The sequence below is a fragment of the Micromesistius poutassou genome (assembly GCF_964030765.1).
Source record: "Micromesistius poutassou genome assembly, chromosome: 17".
Classification (NCBI taxonomy): Eukaryota; Metazoa; Chordata; class Actinopteri; order Gadiformes; family Gadidae; genus Micromesistius; species Micromesistius poutassou.
Genome location: NC_140287.1, coordinates 12,373,158 through 12,394,580, shown reverse-complemented (window position 1 = coordinate 12,394,580; position 21,423 = coordinate 12,373,158). Strand labels below are relative to the sequence as shown.

At 41.6% G+C, this 21,423-nt stretch overlaps 1 protein-coding gene across 2 annotated transcripts in view; it reads left to right on the top strand.

Annotated features, from left to right (window-relative positions):
• Positions 1-21,423, top strand: part of stag1a (STAG1 cohesin complex component a) — a 36,164-nt gene that overhangs the window by 353 nt on the left and 14,388 nt on the right. For both annotated transcript variants that reach the window (XM_084482635.1, XM_084482634.1), the window contains exons 2-7: positions 17,969-18,200; positions 18,662-18,782; positions 19,202-19,357; positions 19,798-19,894; positions 20,284-20,360; positions 20,934-21,138. In XM_084482635.1, the coding sequence (XP_084338761.1) occupies positions 18,172-18,200; positions 18,662-18,782; positions 19,202-19,357; positions 19,798-19,894; positions 20,284-20,360; positions 20,934-21,138 (685 nt within the window). In that variant the 5' untranslated portion in view covers positions 17,969-18,171. The remainder of the gene's footprint in view (positions 1-17,968; positions 18,201-18,661; positions 18,783-19,201; positions 19,358-19,797; positions 19,895-20,283; positions 20,361-20,933; positions 21,139-21,423) is intronic.

Sequence of the window (21,423 nt, the reverse complement as noted above, 5' to 3'; positions counted from 1 at the left end):
GTGGCAAGTGATGGCCCCAACGATGCCCGCTTTGACACCATTTAATCATCCGGCTCTGGAGTTTCGCTTGTCAACAAATAATAAGGAGCCATGCGCTGTGACGTGGTGTCGTGTGCTTTGCAAGGCACTGAATTAAAAGCATCACCCTCATCTTTCGTTTTCAATTGGCAAACGCATATTTGGTTGCTCTGTCTTTTCATCTTGCCAGTGTCTTGGTTGTATTTGATGCCAATGCTACTTGTCACGTTGTTTGCAGAGAGTTTCGTTCCCAGCCAATACTGTTTTGCTCCTAACGCATCCTCCTAGGTTTGGAATGTGTGATCTGATTTTTTTTCTCCCCCTTCTCTTGGTTGCTACACTGTAAGGAAGTAAATAATAACCCCGAGGTTGTCTTTTCCCAAGTTCGCAGACGAGCAATGCCTCTTCCCCTCCTGCCGTCTGCTTGCTGCATATCGTAACAAAGTAAAAAGATGTCTGTCTAATGAACTTATTCATGCGTTCAATTATTATGGCACATATGTCCACCTTCCCGCCCACTTCTGTGCGGGAACTAGGCAATGTTGAGCGGGGAACGTGAGTCACAGTGGAGGGGGATGGGCTCCTGGAGCCGGTTTGCTGTTTGAATAGGCTTGCAGACAAGCCATTAGATGCTAGACACTAGACTTAAAGGCTATACAGCTGTGTTGGGGACATCTGACTGTGGGTCAGTGGTCCCTCTGGCACTGTGTACGATTCCCTGTTCCCCGGCTGTTGCATAACTGCTTTGTTTACAATCAGAGCCATGTGATCACTGTGCAGACTGTACTTGCTCTGACCAACGCTTGTTTATTTTGAACCTTTCGATCATCACCTGAATGTCTTTCACGACATATAGGACTCGACATATAGGACTCAACATCTGCATTTTTTATTACATTTTTTAATTTTAATATTTGCCATTTGACAGTTGAGGAGGCTTGTTTAGTTTTTGCTAACTGTCGATATCCAGTGACCTGGGCTCCAGGTGTGCTTGTTGCTTTGTGCTGAAATGTCATTTTTTGATTCAAGAAACACAGAAGGATGGAATTGTATTCGATATCCATGCTGTGCGACTGGTTATACATCAATCTATTACATTTTTGATTATTATCAAAAAAAAGCTTATTGATCAGGCTTTTTTGTTTATAAACACAAGTTATTCGCCTTTTGTCGCTCAAGCTCAAAACTATGAAGGTAGCTTATGTTTGTGCACTTGAATAATCCTCAGCCAACTCCAGTTCACCACAGCATTCCTCCACTGTTAAACAATGGACCATATAAGACCATTGGGGAACCAGTTGGCTGCTTAAAACATAGCTGGCAACGGTTCCTGTACAGACCAGTTACCGAGATCAACTGACTTGAATGTAGTCACAGGCTTGCATTGATAAGTTTAAATGCAAGCATTTTCATTTTCTGTGATTATATAGTACTGGGATTCAATCAATTTTCAATTGGTGGTAATGTAGAAATACCATAATTTTTACCATTCATTGTACAATTAACAGTCTCTTATGTGCATAGTATTTACACATAAATCAGAAAGTTCTGCTGCACAAACATCACATTACTGAAATCATATGATAATTAACCATTATCTACCATTCTATGCTGTTAAAAATATTCTACTTTTATCAAGGTCCCGCGATCACACTAGATACTGACTAAACAAATCCAGTGGAGGTCACCTAGCCATGAGCTGAAATGAAACTTCATATGAAAAGACTTCAGTCTGACCCACATCCTTCTATAAACTCATGCTGCACCAGACTATGAAAGTGCCTTCGACATCAGCCAGGGGCTGTTATTTCAGCGACCCTGTCTGATGATGATGGCAATCGCAGGCAGAAATATTTCTCTTCTAATGTCCAGTTTTGTGGCTGCCCCTTTGACACTCCTTTTGACACAGAATATAGTGGAAAATAAGACATTTTGGCTATTATGACATTGTCAACACAAAACAACGACACCACACCACACCTAAGTGGTCTCTGTGCAAACAAGGAACACATTATGACCAAATCTGTTTGCATTGTCTTTGTTTTTGAGTAATCATTTACTGAGAAAATTGTTGTTTACAAATCCCACCGGTTTTCCAAATATTAGATGGCAATCAGATTTGATTTCACTTGTTTAAAGCCATAAGTGGTAAATGATTGGTACTGGTATTGCGGCTGTATTCTGTTGTATTTGTAATCTAGGAACCTTGACTTAAGATGCGGTTGTAGACTGTTGCTCTGCTAAATCCTATCAGATCTATCATAGTCATACGCTATTGTTCCTGCCTGCAGCTGTGCCTGGAATAGTTGAAAAGGACTTTTCCAATGAAAACTTCAGCCATGCATGGCCAATTTAAAACCTCTTGGCCTGTTGTTTTGAAGCTTAATAACATGACCACAAATATGTATTACCTACAGGTAGATGTATAGAGTTGTAGATGTATGATGAATGTTGTTTAACTAGGCTATTATATAGAGTTAGGGTTAGGTCAAATATAGTCAAATAAAATATATATTATTACAATGACAGTATATCCCATTTGATGGATGCTTTTTTGCAAAACATATTTAAATCCATACATCCATTGTCAGCATGACTTACCCCAGAGGGAATCGAACCCTGGCCTCGGGGAACAATGCAAAATGTGCAGTTGAGCTGCAAAGAACCTACCATAATAACGTGTAATACGCTTTTGTAAAACAAAAACCAACGGGGGTATGGTAGTTGGTTACCAGTGTTCTGTTTGCATTCTCCATTGTTCATTGTTCAATGTTCCTTGGCTACATCCTACATTTGGAAACAACAGTAGTATTACTGAGTAACAGACAGAAGGCCGGTACATCAGAGACAGCAGCTCAACCTAGCACTGGGTCCTCTCTTTGTGTTAATTGGCTGCACCGGATAGTGATCTACAAGACAATTGAGGCGGTAGAATCCATATTGTGATGTGATGTGATGTGGGAAGGATGTGGGAATTTGAGATGACTTAAAAAACACCTAGGTTTGGTTCCATTTCACAAAGACAGAAGACAAACTTGGTGTAGGATGTTTCATTTTTATTATAATTTGCAAGTCTACAAATGCTTTGCATTTGTACCGTTGTGTTATGCGCTACGCAAAAATCTGAAAGAACAATTAGGAAAATGATTGCCTGGTAATTCCATTTTTAAAAGCCTTACCATTGAGTAAGTAAGGCTATTTTATTAGTAAAATGAAATAGCCTGGCTAGTTAAATCAGCGTATCCAAGCATTTGACTATAAATGTGGCAAAAACTACCTCAAGCACTGCACACCACTGCAGTCAGGCCTGCACAGGAACGACTTGAAAATGACCTGTCTGCTAATGCTTTAATTCAGTGTTTCCCAAACGGTTGTAAATTCTTGCGACCCAAACTTGCACTTTTATTCATCTACTTCTATGCACACCGTTACCCTACCATTTCTGCCCCAGACACCAATGTCCCACTGAATTGTAGTGCTTGCTCCAAGCTAACTGTTCGTACTATCTGTTTGTCTATGAAATACCTTTTTTTACACCTTTTTACTAGAATGCACCATCAAATAACTAATATCTCCCTCTCTGCGAGACACTATTTACATATCAGACACCACCAAACTGGACTCCGGACCTACAAGTTGGGAAACACTGCACTAATGTGTCCAGTGTTACTGGACCTGGAAGCTTTTCCCTCCTGAATAGCTTATCCAGCAGCCTCCAACAGGAGTTTTAGAATCTGTATTATGACAGTAGCCCCTGCCCAACAGTACTGGCTGCTAACAGTCGTCTATAACTGTTAGCTCAACTGTCAGCTGTGCCACATTTAAAGGTGTGTGTGTGTGTGTGTGTGTGTGTGTGTGTGTGTGTGTGTGTGTGTGTGTGTGTGTGTGTGTGTGTGTGTGTGTGTGTGTGTGTGTGTGTGTGTGTGTGTGTGTGTGTGTGTGTGTGTGTGCGCAGCAATCTTATCCAAACTCCATTACATGGCTCTGTGGTTGCTAAGCTTCAAGGGGCTTCACTAACCTGCAGCAGATACATCACAAGTCTGGTTAGAGGATGCGCTGCAGCCAGACCAGACAGTTTTAACTAGTTCTCTCCCCTAGTCAACCAAGAGGTGTGATGTGTGTATGATGAGGATGTCTCCACTACTGTATAGTGGATCAATTTCTGGCTTTGAGGGCCATGACCCTAGCTTGAACTCGGTGTCCCTCTGGCCTACACAAGGATGTTAATATATAAATAAGATGTTTTGGTTTGAAAGTAAGCCTTTATGAAGTCACTGGGCCATCTTCAAGTCTTCAAGTTTTGCCATTTTAGACATTCCAGCAAGTTATATCGCGAAGCTTCTCATCATTAATTTAGATTACAAACCTGTGTTTTAGTATTTGCAAGAACATCTTTCGACCAGCCAAAGTCGCTTCTTTCGCTTTCTTAATGCCGGAGATCTTGAGGTCTTGTTCATCTGCGACGTTAAAAACTAACAGCTAATGCAGCATTGCATAAGCTGTTAGTTTTTGTTTCTATTAATTTGTCTATTCATTACTTTGGGCACATTGTTTACACGTTGCATTCTCCTGGACACCCACCAATCACAGTGGTCCAAAAATAAATGTAGACTTTCTAAATCCACCAGCTGCGAGAAAAAGGCTGTTTTCTTTGTTTCAATAGAAATGATGAAGTTCAGTTGTAAATATGGAAATTGATAGACCACCAAAACATTGGAATTTCTTACAAAGAGGACATTTTAGTCCTTGATATCCCTGCAGACAGGGTCCAAAATGTCCATGTGCAGCTAGATTTTCCGATTGGCGAGTAAATCTCAGAAGGCTGTCCGACAAAACTGGCGGGTTAATGTATGTATCAAAATAGACATGTCCTTATATTCAGGCCTGCTTGTTTTCCGACTAAGCTCAATGTAATGTCTAGAAATCCCCTCTGTGTTTCTCTGCTTCCGTTGGTTCTAAATGCACCAATGACTTTTGATTATGATGACTTTTGATTATGTAACTTTTATGTATTTTAGTTACCTTGTACCTCAAGCTTTGCAAGAACGAAAGGACTGCAAATAACATGTTGTTCCTCCATTAACGAAAGGAAAGTTAAGGAAAGTTATGCAGTGTCATAGAGTTTTCAATCTGAGAATTCTATTGTGGGAGAGAGAGGGCAATGAAATATTAGGTGAATAATTAAAATAAGTAGGCTTACTTTTACCATGGTTAAAATAGCCTGTACAAGACTGTAAAAACATCCATGTCCCATGGATGCTTTTCATCTTGTCCCCTTGCCAGGTGAGCCAAAAAGGACTCTGGCTGCAGATTAGGAAGATTAATTTATAGATTCATGTTATCCACTGTAATTAATATCCTTTTATTCATTCAAAGCATATGATGGGCTGTTTAGATCAAATGTATGATCATGGAAGCATATGAGTTTGAGTTTTTTGCCAGCTCTCGGTTGCATGTTTACACAATAACTTCATTAAAGATAAATGCAACCACATTCCATGTTTCCATTGTAGGCTTATATAATATAATTTTATATCTATAAAGAAAAACTATAAACGTGGTTGTGGTTGTGGTAGACACACATTTGAGTCTACTAACAAACCCGGTAGCAGAAATGCCCAAAGGAGTGAAATATAATCCGATGCTAATCTAGCAACTGGCGTGTTTCTATCTTAACAAACATAATAATGTTGAGTCTTTAGCTGTGTGTGTGTGTGTGTGTGTGTGTGTGTGTGTGTGTGTGTGTGTGTGTGTGTGTGTGTGTGTGTGTGTGTGTGTGTGTGTGTGTGTGTGTGTGTGTGTGTGTGTGTGTGTGTGTGTGTGTGAGCATTTCAAAAATGCTTGTGTCTTGGAAGAAGGCGTCTCAGTTGCCGGTGACAGCGGTAGATCCTGTATTGCTACTTAGGTGCAGTCAAAGCAAAGCTTTGTGGACTAAAACATCTCATTAAAGTCCCGCCTGCAGAACAGCTGCCGTGGCGCTGCGCGTCTCAAACACAGGCCCGGCGAGACAGGCTGATCATTTGAGGAGCTAGCGCCCGTGGATGAGGGATTATTCCTTTCTGTCCTCCTGTCTGTTCTTTGTCCTCCTTTCTGTCCTTCCTCCCTTCCTTCCATATTTTGTTTTTTCTTCCCATCCATCTTTTTTTTTAGTATATCCCTCTTAATTTCCATCTCCCTCCTGTTTGTTATGATTTTCCTTTTGGACATTAGGTAACCATATCTTAACACGTTTCCGACTTTGATTACTGGTATTCTAATAATAGAGACCGCTTCTTCTGGAATAAACCAAGGCACATAAAAGCACAAAAAAGCGTCAAGCACATTGTGATTGGATTCACCATAACAGTGGTTCTCCACCGGTCTCCCCTCAGGACCCACATCTGTCACTAGTCATTAAATCACAACATGTATTTGTCAATATTGCAGTAATAAACAATGCCTTCATGCATTGTTAAAAACATGTGTGTTCACGGAAAGCTGCAACAATTAGGGCTTAATTCAATGAAATAATAAGCCATTGAAGCATGAATGAACATGGAAAGAGCAGGTAATTTATGTTTTTCTTTCTAAAGATAAAGGTTTGGCATTTGATCCGCGGCCCACTCACAATGTTCTCCCGACCCACTTTTTGGTTGCGACCCACCGGTTGAGAATCACTGCTCTAGAACATTGTTTTATTTCGTGGATATGGTTGGACTCTTTAACCAAATCCACGTCTCTTCCAGGAGCACCATCTGCGGCCTACATTAGATGTAGTGGTCTACAAGCAGGGAAGATAATGCGTCGATTTGCCAGGTTACAGCCGTTTATAAAGTTGGCCTCCGGCTGCAAAAAGCCGAAAGATTGATAACCTGAATTACACTGCCTCTTGGGAGGTGCAACACACACACACACACTCTCTCACTGCATTGACTTGAGAAGGGATTTCATCAAGTGTTAAGCCTACTTCAGTCCGAGAGATGGACTGGCAAGAAACCAGATGGCCAGAAAATGTCACAGGTTTCACTTAAACTACCAGCTGTAAGCACCCTAAGAAGGGGGGGGGGGAGGGATTCAGCTATTAGGGCTGTTTACACTGCCTAGCTAAGTATTGATTCACTTTCCAAAGCACACTGACTTCTGTTGCTATCTATACTTAAAATCATTGATTTCTACAGCAGAGATGTCAGTGCAGGACGGGTACAAATTTTTATATATATATATATATATATATATATATATATATATATATATATATATATATATATATATATATATATTACTGCTCATTTTATTTGAGTCAAATGTGGAAAAATACATAGGTTTGGATATTCTATTGTGTTCTAGGCTAAATTTATTGTTATGATTCTGGAAAACCTTTGTTGTGCGGGAGCATACTAAAGTTTTGAGACCAGTCCTAAGTAGTAGCTGGTGTCAGTAGCTGACACCAGTGTGTATCTTGGTCTAAACCAAGCAGTTGTCTTTAATATGCACTTAATCTGATTAATAGAACAAAATATATAGCCCATTGCATGCAACGATTACAAAAGGGACATGATGTGCAAGAATTTGCAGTTCTTATATAATTGGGTAATATTGTACATGACATAGGCATGGTGTTGCATAATAAGTAATAAGTAATTGCATAATATGTATGTAGTATGAGTTTATTCCTACAGATGGTTTTTAGATGATCGATTATAGCATATGGTTTGTCCAGGTGTATAAACCCAGGAATCTCAACCCCTGGCAGTTCTTGGGGATAGTCCAGAATATACTGCAGTGCTTGAATAGCTCTCTTCCCCTTCTTGCCAATCTGGTCTCACAACACAAGATTACACCACCTCCAGTCTTTCGGATCGCCCTCAGTCTCTCCCCGACACGTATATCAGAGCTCCATACAAGCCACACACAGGGCTGCCCCATCAGATGAAAATAAAAGCTGTTGTGATGTTTTATTCATGGGCGGTAGCTGGTTCTTTCACCAAACATTTCCATCATTGCAGTTGGTATACTTAAAAGCCATTTATATGACGATAGCAGATATAGACAGATATATGATAGAATAAACCGTTTTACCCCCACCTCATTGGATGAATTTGGCACTACCTTTTCGGTTGAATCACATTCCTCTATGTGTCAATCAGTATCAGAACATCAGTAGTATGTTAGGATTTGCTTACGCTGCGTTAATTGAAGGACTGAGCTGGCTTCTCAATAGAGTCCTGGCCCTGGATAGTGTCACTTGCTTGGTTGGCTCTGGCTAGGCTTCTATGCTAGGACACTCAGGCAAGGCCACTATGCCTGGATGCTGGGATGCTATTTTTGAATGCTATGTTTTATACACCTATACACATTAACTTGTCTACTGTGCTGCTAGCTCATAGACTCAGCCGCTAGCTTGTATGCTAGGCCTTTAGCTTATATTTTAGGCCGTTTCGGCCTGCTTATGTCTTCTCTGCCTCCACATCAGGCAAATAATAACCGCAGCTAGCAGGCTTCTCTGGTGAAGCCTTTGGTGTCGCTAGGTCATTAGAAACGAATAATGTAGAGAGGGTAATGGTCTCAGAGGTGTGTGTGTGTGTGTGTGTGTTACCTGTGTGTGGTTTTATTGCTCATGTGAGACTGCCTTTTTATCTTTGTGTGTGTATCTGAGTGTGTATATTCGTCTCTCTCTCTCTCTCTCTCTCTCTCTCTCTCTCTCTCTCTCTGTCTCTCTCTATCTCTCTGTTGCTCTCTCTCTGTCTCTGTTGTGCACAAATGATAGAGCAAGGAAGCGAATCTGGGCCAAGGTGAGAGAGCGACAGAGAGGGGGAGAGGAGGAAAATAAAGTGAGATGGCGTAGATAGAGAACAAATTACCTTTTCCCCTCCTTTGTTTCTCTCTTGAGACCCCCCCCCCCTATCACTCTCTCCAGTTGCGGGCTGTTGCTCTCTCACCTCCAACCCCTCCTTCTCACCCTGTGAGACGCACACACACCCAATCACACTCTCCCGTGGTTTGAGAGAGCGAGTGAGAGAGAGAGAATGCTGTGCTTGTGTCTTTCATCTTTTCATTTTCTCTCAACCGTTCCCCTCATTCTGTTTATCAGTTATTCAGTGAGCTCTACCTCAGGACATTAAAAATATATTTTGAATATAGGCCTATATGCACTTAGGGCTACATCTCTCTCTCTCTCTCTCTCTCTCTCTCTCTCTCTCTCTCTCTCTCTCTCTCTCTCTCTCTCTCCACATTTCCTGAGTTAAACAAGCCACCTAGAAGGTTGCTATAACAGATGGTTGTGTGTGTGTCCTGTTTGACTAATGGTCGAATTATCCCTGGCGGTATAATCCTAATTTGTTTAAAGTGGACCGCCACGGTTGACTGTCGGGGATTATCAGGTTTACGTGCTCTCTGACTTGTTGCACGCAGTTTCAACATGTGCTACATTGGCCTTGAAATGTAGCACATGATGGCTTTGAGGGCATGATTCTCTTCTCACAACCGTCTTGACGCTCATCCTATTGGAACAGAAGCCACCTGTGATTAGTTTGGGTGGCTGTGCCGCTGTTGTAATTCAGCTTTGCTGAGGTGTCCTTGGGCCAGACATTTTAATTCGCTGACTCTATTGACTCTCAAGAGTGTGATGGGCTTTCGGTCTGTCGCTCATTCTTGTGTCATCGATACAGGAAAGGATGAGAGTTTTAAATTATGGCATATCTGATTCATAGCAGACCTTGTGAGCAGACCTTAATTTAAATAGAAAAGGACTTCATTGTAAAGCCTCGGCCGGAAAGTTGCTTCAGCAAATAAGGTAGTAGCTAGCACTGTCACAACTGCAAAAGTAATCTTCCATTCGTTATTTATAGTTATAATTTCTAAGTTATATTAAGTTATAACTTCAAAAATCACTGAGTCTGCTAGCAGACTTAGTGATTTTGAGATGCATGCCTACAGGTAGACAGCACAACACCCTGACCTCCCCTGTACCCATATTTAAGAAGTATTACAAAGATAATGATGAGTAGCCCGGTAAAATCACTGTTGGTGGCACTGTTGGCAACACAAGTCACTAGAGACCAAACGGATGTCTTAAATCAGCCTGCTCTGTCTGATGAGAAGAAAAGCCCAGCATCAAATATAGATTGTGTGTATGATCAAAAGCGGAGCAAAGCAACCGAATGCTGAGGTAAAATAGCATGAAAAATAAATTTTTAATCATTTAAAACAGACACCCAACAAAACATTTGCATTCACTAAGCTGCAACCAGCAGTATTATTGAATGGTTTTCATTGATAAAAAACCAACGCAAACAATCTATTTATTAAAATAAAAATCGGTAGACGGATACTACTAATTGAGCAATCACTGTTTCAGCCTCATCCATATAAACCCCCCCCCCCTTGTTACCACAGCTCACTGACTTCCTTCAAAATGAATTCCAGCACATTCTCTCACCAGCTGCATCAGTACCCCTGAATTAACAATAACTCACACATATCAACATAGCCAAGTCACCCTTGTAACTTGTATCTGTCAAATTAGTAAGCATACGTGGAAGTGTTGCTGGCAGAGCAAATTGCTTTTCTAATATGGTGCTGTTTGAAATGTAAATGTTGCAACGATTGTGTTGCCTTTCTGTGTGCGTGCGTGCTTGTGGTGGGCGCTCTGTGGTTGAGGATGGTTGTTTTTTCTTTGGTATGTATTCCCTAAATTTGTTTTGAATAGAGGAAATGGTCCAGAGGGAAACAGCAGGCTAACTGGTCATTGATAGTGTATAGAGCTTACTGTTGGGTTTGGCCATTATACATTCCTACTTTAATCTTCTTAGTTGTATTCCCTGAGACACATCTGCCTCTGTGATCAATTGATCTAGCTCAAATGGCTGCTATTCATGTATCACAATTTGACACTTTTGTAATCCAATTCAATCTCCACTACTGCAAAAAACATTTTTGTTTTGAAAAAATAAATGTGACCGAGGTCGGTTGTAACTCCCCACCTCCTTCTATTCCTCCTCACTGAGTTCTGCAGATGTAAGCAGTAGAGCACCAGGCTGTCTGTGCTAATCAGACGCCAAGTTAGCGTAGCGAGCACAGAGATATCCGCCACAGCCGCAGCAGCACAACCTCTGGACCACGGCGTTGGCCAAAGTCCAGGAGGTAATCATTATCTCCCAATAAACACAGAGAAATATTTCGAGTATTTCCTTGCAAACAAGGGTTGCAGAGGGTTATTGTTTGTTGGTTACAGTGATGGTCCTTTTAGTGTGTGTGTGTGTGTGTGTGTGTGTGTGTGTGTGTGTGTGTGTGTGTGTGTGTGTGTGTGTGTGTGTGTGTGTGTGTGTGTGTGTGTGTGTGTGTGTGTGTGTGTGTGTGTGTGTGTGAAAGAAGAGGGAAGTGACAGCCTTTTATTTTATGATGGTGACTGACTTCACACAGCCGTGTGGCTGGCAGTCAAGATCAAGGGGACCTTGCACCCAAACGTAATCTACTCACTTACCATCCTGTATTAAAGGGGCAGTATTTTACCACAGGTGCGATAAGCATGAAGAACACCCACAAAACACCTGCAATAAGTTGAACGTCGTGAATTTCCATCGTCGTTATTATCGTGAATCGTGATAATGGTGAATATCCACACATTAAGCCGCTATGTCTTTGGCAAGGATAATCGTGACAGGAGATTTTCATATGGTCCCTCGTTGGGACTGTCACTATAGGGTACATTTGGAAAACCTTGTAATGGCTTTGATCCTGAACCAGATCTGATTGGATTTGGAAATCTCATATTTTGTATCCAGGATCAGAAAGCCCAGCCCAATCTTGTCCTGGTATTTCAGAATAAATTTAGTATAGGATGACACTAATCAAGATTTAGACTTTTCAAGATTACCACATCCGATGTTCACTGCTTTAACCCTACAAAGCTTCACCTACTGCATGTGAAGAACAACATAAAGAACACCCTGGTATTATAGACATTTTGAGCCATTTATTAAGTCAATTAAAACTACTGCTTTTGACAGATCACAAATTGTGATCGGATCACAATTTCTGATGATAAATTAGCCCTTTTAAAGATTGGTGCAGCTCGGACCCAGACACTGAAACTCTGTGGTATCTCTGGTCTTTTGGTATAGGGCTAGCACTCATATATATATATATATATATATATATATATATATATATATATATATATATGAGTGTTATTAACTGAATCCTTGGCAGTCTGATCTGTGAAGCTTTTTTTTTTATGCCACCCACTTGGCTTCCAATCGTTTTATTTACTTAAACATTTTTTCTCGTTATTCTCCTATGGCACTGCATGGCGCAACTGATTTGTCTAGCACCTTATTTAATGTAATTTTTATATTGATTAGACAGCTGCTGTCGACAGCCCTGAATTCTATTCAGGCCTGTGAATTAGAATTAGAAGCCTGCTCTGCCAACAGCAGAACATTGGGAATCCATCAAGAACAACCATTTCTAAACCTCTTTATGACCATTGACAGTTAAGAGGAACTAAAAAACCTTACTCACTCACTCACTCACTCACACAAACGCACCCTTGAGGGACGGCGCAAAGGGTGTAATACCCTCTGCAACCCTTGTTTGCAAATATACCTCCAATATTTCAGTCACTGTATACGCCACGACTGAGTTCATTGGGAGATAATGATAATCTACGGGACTCAAGCCAGCAGCGTGGTTCGGAGGTTTTGCTGCTGCTGCTGAGTCGGTTATCTTCGCGGTCACTTACTTGGGCGTCTGATTACCACAGCCTGGTACACACACACACACACACACACACACACACACACACACACACACACACACACACACACACACACACACACACACACACACACACACACACACACACAGTTAAGTTGAAAGCCTCCTGTACCAAATCCTGCCATAGTTGTTGTTGGAAACAGTCAAGACATTGTCTTTACCACAGGCACAGGAACAGATCTCTCTCTGGGGGAGGTAATATATATATGAGTGGCCTCAACAGTGTCCTCATGCAGCTCAGGCACTCTTTTGCCTACATTTCTTTCTTACTTTAAGTTATGGATCTGTCCACAGTTATTATTATTACATTATTAAGCGCTAAAAAAATTATTTCCAAACATACCCGTTTTTCAGAGTGGGAAAATATAAGGCTCTATCCGATTAATTTACCATATTGTTTTCAGTTAATATTCTTGGGCATCTTTGAAGCAACGATTGATGTTTGCATCAATGTTGGTGTTGGTGTTGGTGTTCATGATGTTATCAGGTACTGAAGATGTACTGCCAGGTCAAGTGTCACGGTGAGCATTTCCCCACCACAGGGCTTTTGATCCTGTTCATATCAAACTCATTTACACAAGATTTACAGTGCCTCTCACCTGAACTTGACATTAATCTCCCGTTGTATAATAAAGAGGGAGTTGTAGTTGGCCTGTGATGTCGCAATTCTTCCCACTTGAACTTGACTGACAATACAGCCAATCGCTAATCAAATACAATGTGCAGTAAAACGATATACAAATACAAATATAGACCATTTAGACAGGTAAGAGCTGGGATCAAACCCAACCCCCCCAGACCTTTTTGGCTGGTACTACTACACTATCCTGACCCCTAGTTCTGAGTGTTGAACGCATTATATGACCTAAGTTTGATGAATGTACGTTTCTTTAAAATCGAACTGTACCCTGGGCTTCTATTGCTACTCCACTACTACACTGCAGAGCTCAGTAGTTTGGCTGCATCTGTCATAACATCGCCCTTTATAGATAAAAAAAGAAAATGGATTACCCCTGCTCATGTCTTTAAAAGGCTTGGGCAATTTGACACAGGAACTCCCGGTGCAACTGTCATAATACCTTGTGGAGCCGTTGCCAAATACACCAATACACCAATTTACCTCCAACACTGTGTAGTACAGAGCTCAGCCTAGCGAAAAGTGATTACAGTTGGCTCAGAAGGCTGTGTCAGCTTGCTTGTACTGCTACTCAGGGTGCCGACCTTGAGAGACTCATTACCATTTTAATGCAAAATCAATGTTTTTTTTCCTCTTCCTACTGTAGAAAACAGATTGCTGTAGAATGTATTAATACAGAACACTTCCTTATGTAGAATGTGTTGATACTGAACACTTCCTTCTGCAGAAAACACATTATTGTAGAACGTATTTATACAGAACAACTTCCTACTGTAGAAAACATAATTGTAGAACAGATTACTGTAGAATGTATTAATACAGAACACTTCCTACTGTAGATAACAGAGTACTGTTGAACGTATTAATACAGAACCCTTCTTACTGTAGATAACACTACTGTAGAACATATTAATACAGAACACTTCCGAATGTAGAAAACACATTATTGTAGAACAGATTACTGTAGAACGTATTAATTAATACAGAACACTTCTGTAGAAAACACATTATTGTAGAACGCATCAATACAGAGGAACACTTTCTAAGGTAGAACAGATTACTGTATTATTGTAGAATGTAACAATACAGAACCATTGCTACTGTAGAAAACACATCACTGCAGAACAGATTACTGTAGAAGCAGTAATCTGTAGTAGCATGGAGCAGTAGCATGGAACACACTCTACTGTGGAACACCTCTCTTGGAACCAGTGGACTGAGCCTGTGTTTCCCGACTAGCTCAGGGCACTGCATCCTCTCTGGCAGCAGCGGCAGCAGTGCTGTGTGATTCCCTCTGCGAGGCAGTGTGTTTTATAACACACCGCCGTCGCAGGGGGCGTAATACCGGCCAATTACAGTGGCCACGTCGCAGGTTGTCGTAATACGATGAATTATCCGCCTGGGACCCGGGTACACTACGGGTGCGATGCTGCGTGTGTGTGTGTGTGTGTGTGTGTGGGCTTATTGTTATTATCACACACACACACACACACACACACACACACACACACACACACACACACACACACACACACACACACACACACACAGCCATGTTATTTGTCCAGAATATATATATATTGGTTCAGCCCGTTGCATGTATGTAATAATCACTTATTGATTTATTGACTGACAGCGTCTGTAGAGGAATGACATTTGATATGTTTGGTATCATATGTCCAGGATTTTCTTTTTCTCTCTCTACTTTCAAAAAGACAATCACGAAGTGACGAATGACTTGGCTGTATGTCAGATTACTATCAGTAATCTACGCTCTACAATCTACACATTTTTCTATTTTCGCTTTGACCCAACCTTTTGTTTTGCCACTAAACAACACACACAAAACACAACACCATGTTACGTATGTTAAAGCACCGTCTTCCGGTAACCCCCGGCAACCACTGTTAGTTTCCACAGAACCTGACCAATCAATCAGCAAACACTAACAAACCGGTTCAGCTCTGTTTAGACTCGACCTGACCTGACACAGTACAGTCCCCAACCCGGTCGGTTCCGGACTGCGAGCCAATCAAATACAGCCATCGTCTGACTTATGACCCGCGCCGGTTGCCGTGGTAACACGCGGTGCATGACGTGCATGTTAAGTGGTTCACAGATGCTCCCCTGACGTGTCTCTCTCACTCTCGCCTGTTTTTTTTATACTCACGCTCCCACACACACACACACACACACACACACGCACATGCACACACACGATAAAGCAGCCCTCTACTGTTTAACAACACAATGCGCCCGTAACACTGCTGTGGGTGTGTTGGTGTGTGTGTGTGTGTTCAGTAATAGCTTCTCTCACTTCCACATAAGTACAAAATAAACACTGTCTTATTTGAATAAGTCTCACAGTATGTGTCATAGCTATCTCTAGCTTTCAATCTCTAGCGTTCTTTATAATAAGATACGCACGCACGCGCACTCACTCAATCACACACACACACACACACACACACACACACACACACACACACACACACACACACACACACTCACACACAATAACGCATGTTCTATAACTGCAGAAGTCGATAGTCTTTGTTGGTTGGAATGGACTGTGTATTAGATGTGTCGTTGTCTGTGTGTAGAGTCTTACACACACACACACACACACACACACACACACACACACACACACACACACACACACACACACACATCACCAGAATTGTACGTAAACAGAGAAAACAATCGCATCACAACTTCAGATACAGGCTCTTCCCCGGAGAGAGACAGAGACATAGACAAAGGGAGCGATACAAAGGATACAGGCAAGTGTGTGTGTGTGTGTGTGTGCGTGTGCGTGTGTGTGTGTGTGTGTGGGGTCCATTCCCCCTGTGGAGTCCTAGTTGAAAACAATGTAAATGTTTTATAACCAACCGACCAGTTTCATTCATGCTCACGAATATGAACTGTGGAAAGCATGTCGTATTACCTACCGTTCTACCTTAAAATTAAAATGTCAAATAAGAACAGTTCACCTGTACTGCTTCAGTAAGAGACACATTTTTTAAAAGCTTGGAATCCATATTGTGTGATCAAGACTCTAGATCCTTCCAACCACAAAATAAAATACAAATTCTAAAATAAATTGGAGAAAATAAATTCTGTTTAGAAAGTTTGAAGAGATGCTTTTCTTCATCATCATTACACTAAAACATGATCACTAATCAACTTTCAGTATTAAGTAATATAATACTATATTATTATTTTTATTTTATATATATATGTATATAATTATAATATAGAAGTATTACTTTAAAGGAGATGTTCAATAATCAGATTCTGAAAACATCTACCCGGTCTGAACCTTAATGTTTTTGGTCCCTGTCGGTTGGTCACAGTTAGTTGCTGCTGTACATGTGCCGGAGAGACAGAGGCAGCCCCGGCAAAAGCTGTTCCTTCATACAAACCGTGAAAAAGAGAGTATTTAAATACACACTTTCTTAGCCTGCCCCCTACTGTTGCCCAGGCCTTGTTTCATTCACACAGTCATACACACACGCACAGACACACACATACATTCACACACTCAAGACTACTGCTGAGGACAATACACATGCTTCACAGTATGCAAAGTGATAAAAGTGAGCGTAAGCCCCAGGAGTGTTTTATAGAGGGCTAAGTAAATTTTCTAATACGACTTTTAGCTGGGTAGAATTAAATGAAACTACCAAGACTCGGGTGTTAGACTTGGGGTCGAGGACTTTGTGGATCATACTGCCCCCACTGGTTAAGTGGTGGTACTGCACAAACAGGTCTCTGCTGCTTCATTATCATATAAACAGGTAGTGAACCGTTGCTTAATTGTTTCCTTACCAGACGCCAGCCATCCTAATGCGTTTGCCCTCAGTGTCAAACGGCTAATGTGTCTACAAAGCATCTTGCGGTTGTTTCTACTGTTTTGTCTGTGTGGTTGGTTTCAACTGGTGGCTATACTTCCTTTCATTTGATTTAATTTAGGATTTTATAAAAAAATCTTTGGAAAACATGAAATAAAATCACTCAATTACATTCAAATTTGTATTGCATAATACCACTTAAACAATGTTTATATATAACGTTTAAAATTATGATACATTTATTTTTACTTGCCACATCACCAGTTTCTATTCTTACTTTTAATCAAAGCTGTGTACACAAAAACAACACAAAGACACAATTGCTAAACGTTTTTTGTAACTTCAATTTAGTACATCAACAAATGGTCCGCCACATTATTTGGCTGTTGTAGTTCTCAACGTGGCCAGTTGGTGTCTCCCTCTCCCCTGCTTTTTACCCTGTCCATCTTCTCTCTCAGAATGCCACTAGACTGTCTCCCATTGGTTTGATTGATGGCCAGTGGTCATGTGGCCTTTCTGCTAAACACACCAGACCTTAACAACCCATGCTTACATCTTCTCAGGAATATATTTACATAATAACTAATAATGAATGTACACTTAACTCATAATACCACCATTACGCACCATAACTCAATGACTATGTCGATTGACTAAACATCCTTGTGTGTGTTTGTTCTTGTGTTCTTTTGTTGTCTAGGGCACGGAGATTGTTAAGCTGCAGTGTGAGCCTCTTCCTCATCGGGTAGACCCCAAACAAGGACCACCCCCTCCCCTTCCCCCTTCCAGTCACGCCGCCGCCTTCAACTTCGCTGCCTGACGACGGCCCTGACAACGGTCACACACACACACACACACACACACGCAGCTTGCAGATTGTGCCGCTACCCCTGATTGGCCAGGATGATCACCTCCGAGCTCCCTGTCCTGCAGTAAGTCCCGGCTCTTCTGTGGTCACCTGGTTTATTCCAGGAAATGCTCAAATAAGCCAACATCTAATAATAATGTTTGCGATGCCGGTGGCCTTTGATGCATTCTGCTTCACGGGGTTCAATGGGTTTACCAGTTCCCAAAAAACGTGAAAAAAACGTGGTGGACGGTTTTGGTTTTTAAAAGACGTAACTTTAACGTCCTACTAAAGTCGGCACGTTTGGGCGTTCCTCTTTCATCAACCGCTTTCGAACCGTGTTTTGGGTTCAAAAAGTCTTGTTGGATTGTGTGTGTGTGTCTGCATGTAACCACCTGTGTAAAAAAACAACAACTAAATAGTAAAACAAGTAACTATATATTCCAAGTCAAGTTGAAGCTTTCAAACAGTGTTCTCGGGTTCAAAAAGTCTGTCCGAAACGTCCTGTCTCGTCGTTGCGGTCTCATTGTCGCTGACCCTTCTCAGGGACTCGTCCAACGAGTCGGCGGCCCCCGACGCCGTCAGCCTGAGCATGAGCATGAGCGAGATCGAGGACCCCGAGGTGAAGGGGAAGAAGAAGAGGGGGAGGCCCGGGAAACAGCAGCAGGTGAGGCGCGCTCTCCGTGGGGATCTCCGTCCCTGTGGCTCCTCTGTCGGTCTGCTCCGGGTCCGTCTAGCGGCACTTTGGAGACTGTTCCTCCCGTCTTGTTTATGTGTGTCTGCATGCAACCCCCTTAATAAAAGAATAAGTCACTATATATTTCAAGTCAAGTTGAAGTTCCCTTTAGTGAATAAAGGCCCATTCCTCGTTCAATGCAAGTTAACAATTCAATTAAATGCACTCCAGTATTGCATAGACATGTGATACACATTTAATGTACACAACTGTCGCATGAAGAGGCACCAAACACACAGGCCGATGCATTATGTGTGTCTGATGTGTCTCATGTGTGAACCCTTTTAATCTTTATTTTATACATTTTCTGGATTCCTCATATTGCACTTCTTACCCCCTCCCTCTCGCAGTCGGCCACTAAGAAACCCCGGAAGTCTCCGACGGACAAGGCTGTGGGTGTTACCCGCGGGCGAGGGAAAGCCAATGGTGTAGCCATACACAACGGGGAGGGCGGGGATCCTGTCACCCTGTTTGAAGTGGTCAAACTGGGCAAGAGCGCCATGCAGGTACTGTTATAGGGATGGAAGCTCCTGTACGGTTTTGGCCCCACTAAGGATTCCTTAAAAAGAAGATAGTAGATAATCTAAATATATTATCACGATAATATTACACAATATTGAGAAATATCATGAAACGCTCATGAATCATCGATCGATCTTCCTATCGTTATTCATTTAAACTATAGAACTGGAAGTCAACATCTTCAGTTCGTGATACAATATGATTCAAAGACAGTAAACGAGGATTAATTATTGCCTAGCCTTACTTTATTGTATATTGTAATGAAATAATCTTGTATAGTCTTTTATATGGATGAGCTGGAGTAAAGATGTTTCAATCTTTCTGTCCAATTTTGTTTCTTATATAATATATTACAAATGTACAAGGTCTTTCAAATAGACAAGATCTATCTTTGAACTGTGTTTGTGTGTGCTTCTATCCACAGTCTGTTGTGGATGACTGGATCGAGTCGTACAAACAGGACCGGGACATCGCGCTGCTGGACCTCATAAACTTCTTCATTCAGTGCTCCGGCTGCAAGGGTGAGAATAGAGACAGGGTTGCACAATCAAGCCTTCAGCGTCACGTGAGATTCTTAGGAAAAGAACATGGTCCTCTACGTAGTGGTAGAATTAAATCATGGCTTACCATCAAAAACACACAAAGCAGTTCAAAATGAAATGTTGAATATGAGAAAAAGTATAATAAGTAGAAAAACCATTGAACCTCGGGGTCCACTTGCCACACGTTAAAGAAACTACGCTCTTGTTAACTAAAATGTCCAGGTGGCATTGCACTACCTTTTGAACTAAATCAGATTATTCAGCACTGATATTACCATTGATGTTAACATTGATCTATGCGTGCCGTCATTGTTGTGAATGTGCTGCCGCTATCATTTCCTCTAATTGCTCTCCTCTCTGTCTTCCAGGAACGGTGCGGATCGAGATGTTCCGGAACATGCAGAACGCCGAGATCATCCGCAAGATGACGGAGGAGTTTGACGAGGTAAGTTCCTGTCTTCACTGTGCCAGCAGCTACTGTTTCGCTCCAACAGGGTTTCCAGATATTTTTTGGGGCCGGCGTGTGCATAAATATGCTTCTATCCAGACTGTGGATAGAAGCACACACAAACACAGTTCAAAGATAGATCTTGTCCATTTGAAAGACCTTGTACATTTGTAATATAATATATATGAAACGAAATTGAACAGAAAGATTGAAACATCTTTACTCCAAAAAAAAAATTATATATATATATATAAAAGATTATTTCATTACAATATACAATAGAGTAAGGCTAGGCAATAATTAATCCTTGTTTACTGTCTTTGAATCATTGTATCATGAACTGAAGATGTCGACTTCCGGTTCTAGTTTAAATGAATAACGATTTGAAGATCGATCGATGATTCATAAGTGTGTTGTGACCAAAGGCTGTTTTTTCGCATACTTCCCGGAAAAGGATGCTACACAACTGCAGAGTAGAAATACAACACACCCAACCATCACAGAAGACTGATCATCGGTCCTACTGTGTTTGTACCCTTCGCGTCGTCATCGTCGTCTCCTTGTCCACAGGACAGCGGCGACTACCCACTCACCATGCCCGGCCCCCTGTGGAAGAAGTTCCGCTACAACTTCTGCGAGTTCATTTGCGTGCTGATTCGCCAGTGCCAGTACAGCATCATCTACGACGAGTACATGATGGACACAGTCATCTCACTGCTCACGGGCCTGTCGGACTCCCAGGTGCGGGCCTTCAGACACACGTCCACGCTGGCAGGTAAATCCCCATGGTGGTTTGGTTGGTTCCCCCTCGGCTGTGTGGCGGCGTTGTCTGGGGAAGTCTGTGGGTGGAAACGGGAACGTTGGATTGTTGTGAAGATATTTGTAAAAACAAACGTGAAATGTACTTTGCTACATAAGACAAAACGTAAACGCCATCTCTCTCTATCCAAGATGATCAGTCTTCATCTTGGATGATTGAATAGATGAATGGAAAACATAATGGAATTAAAATCGAATGTGTGAATACTCATCCCCCTTTTCTCTCTCTCTGTCTTGTGTT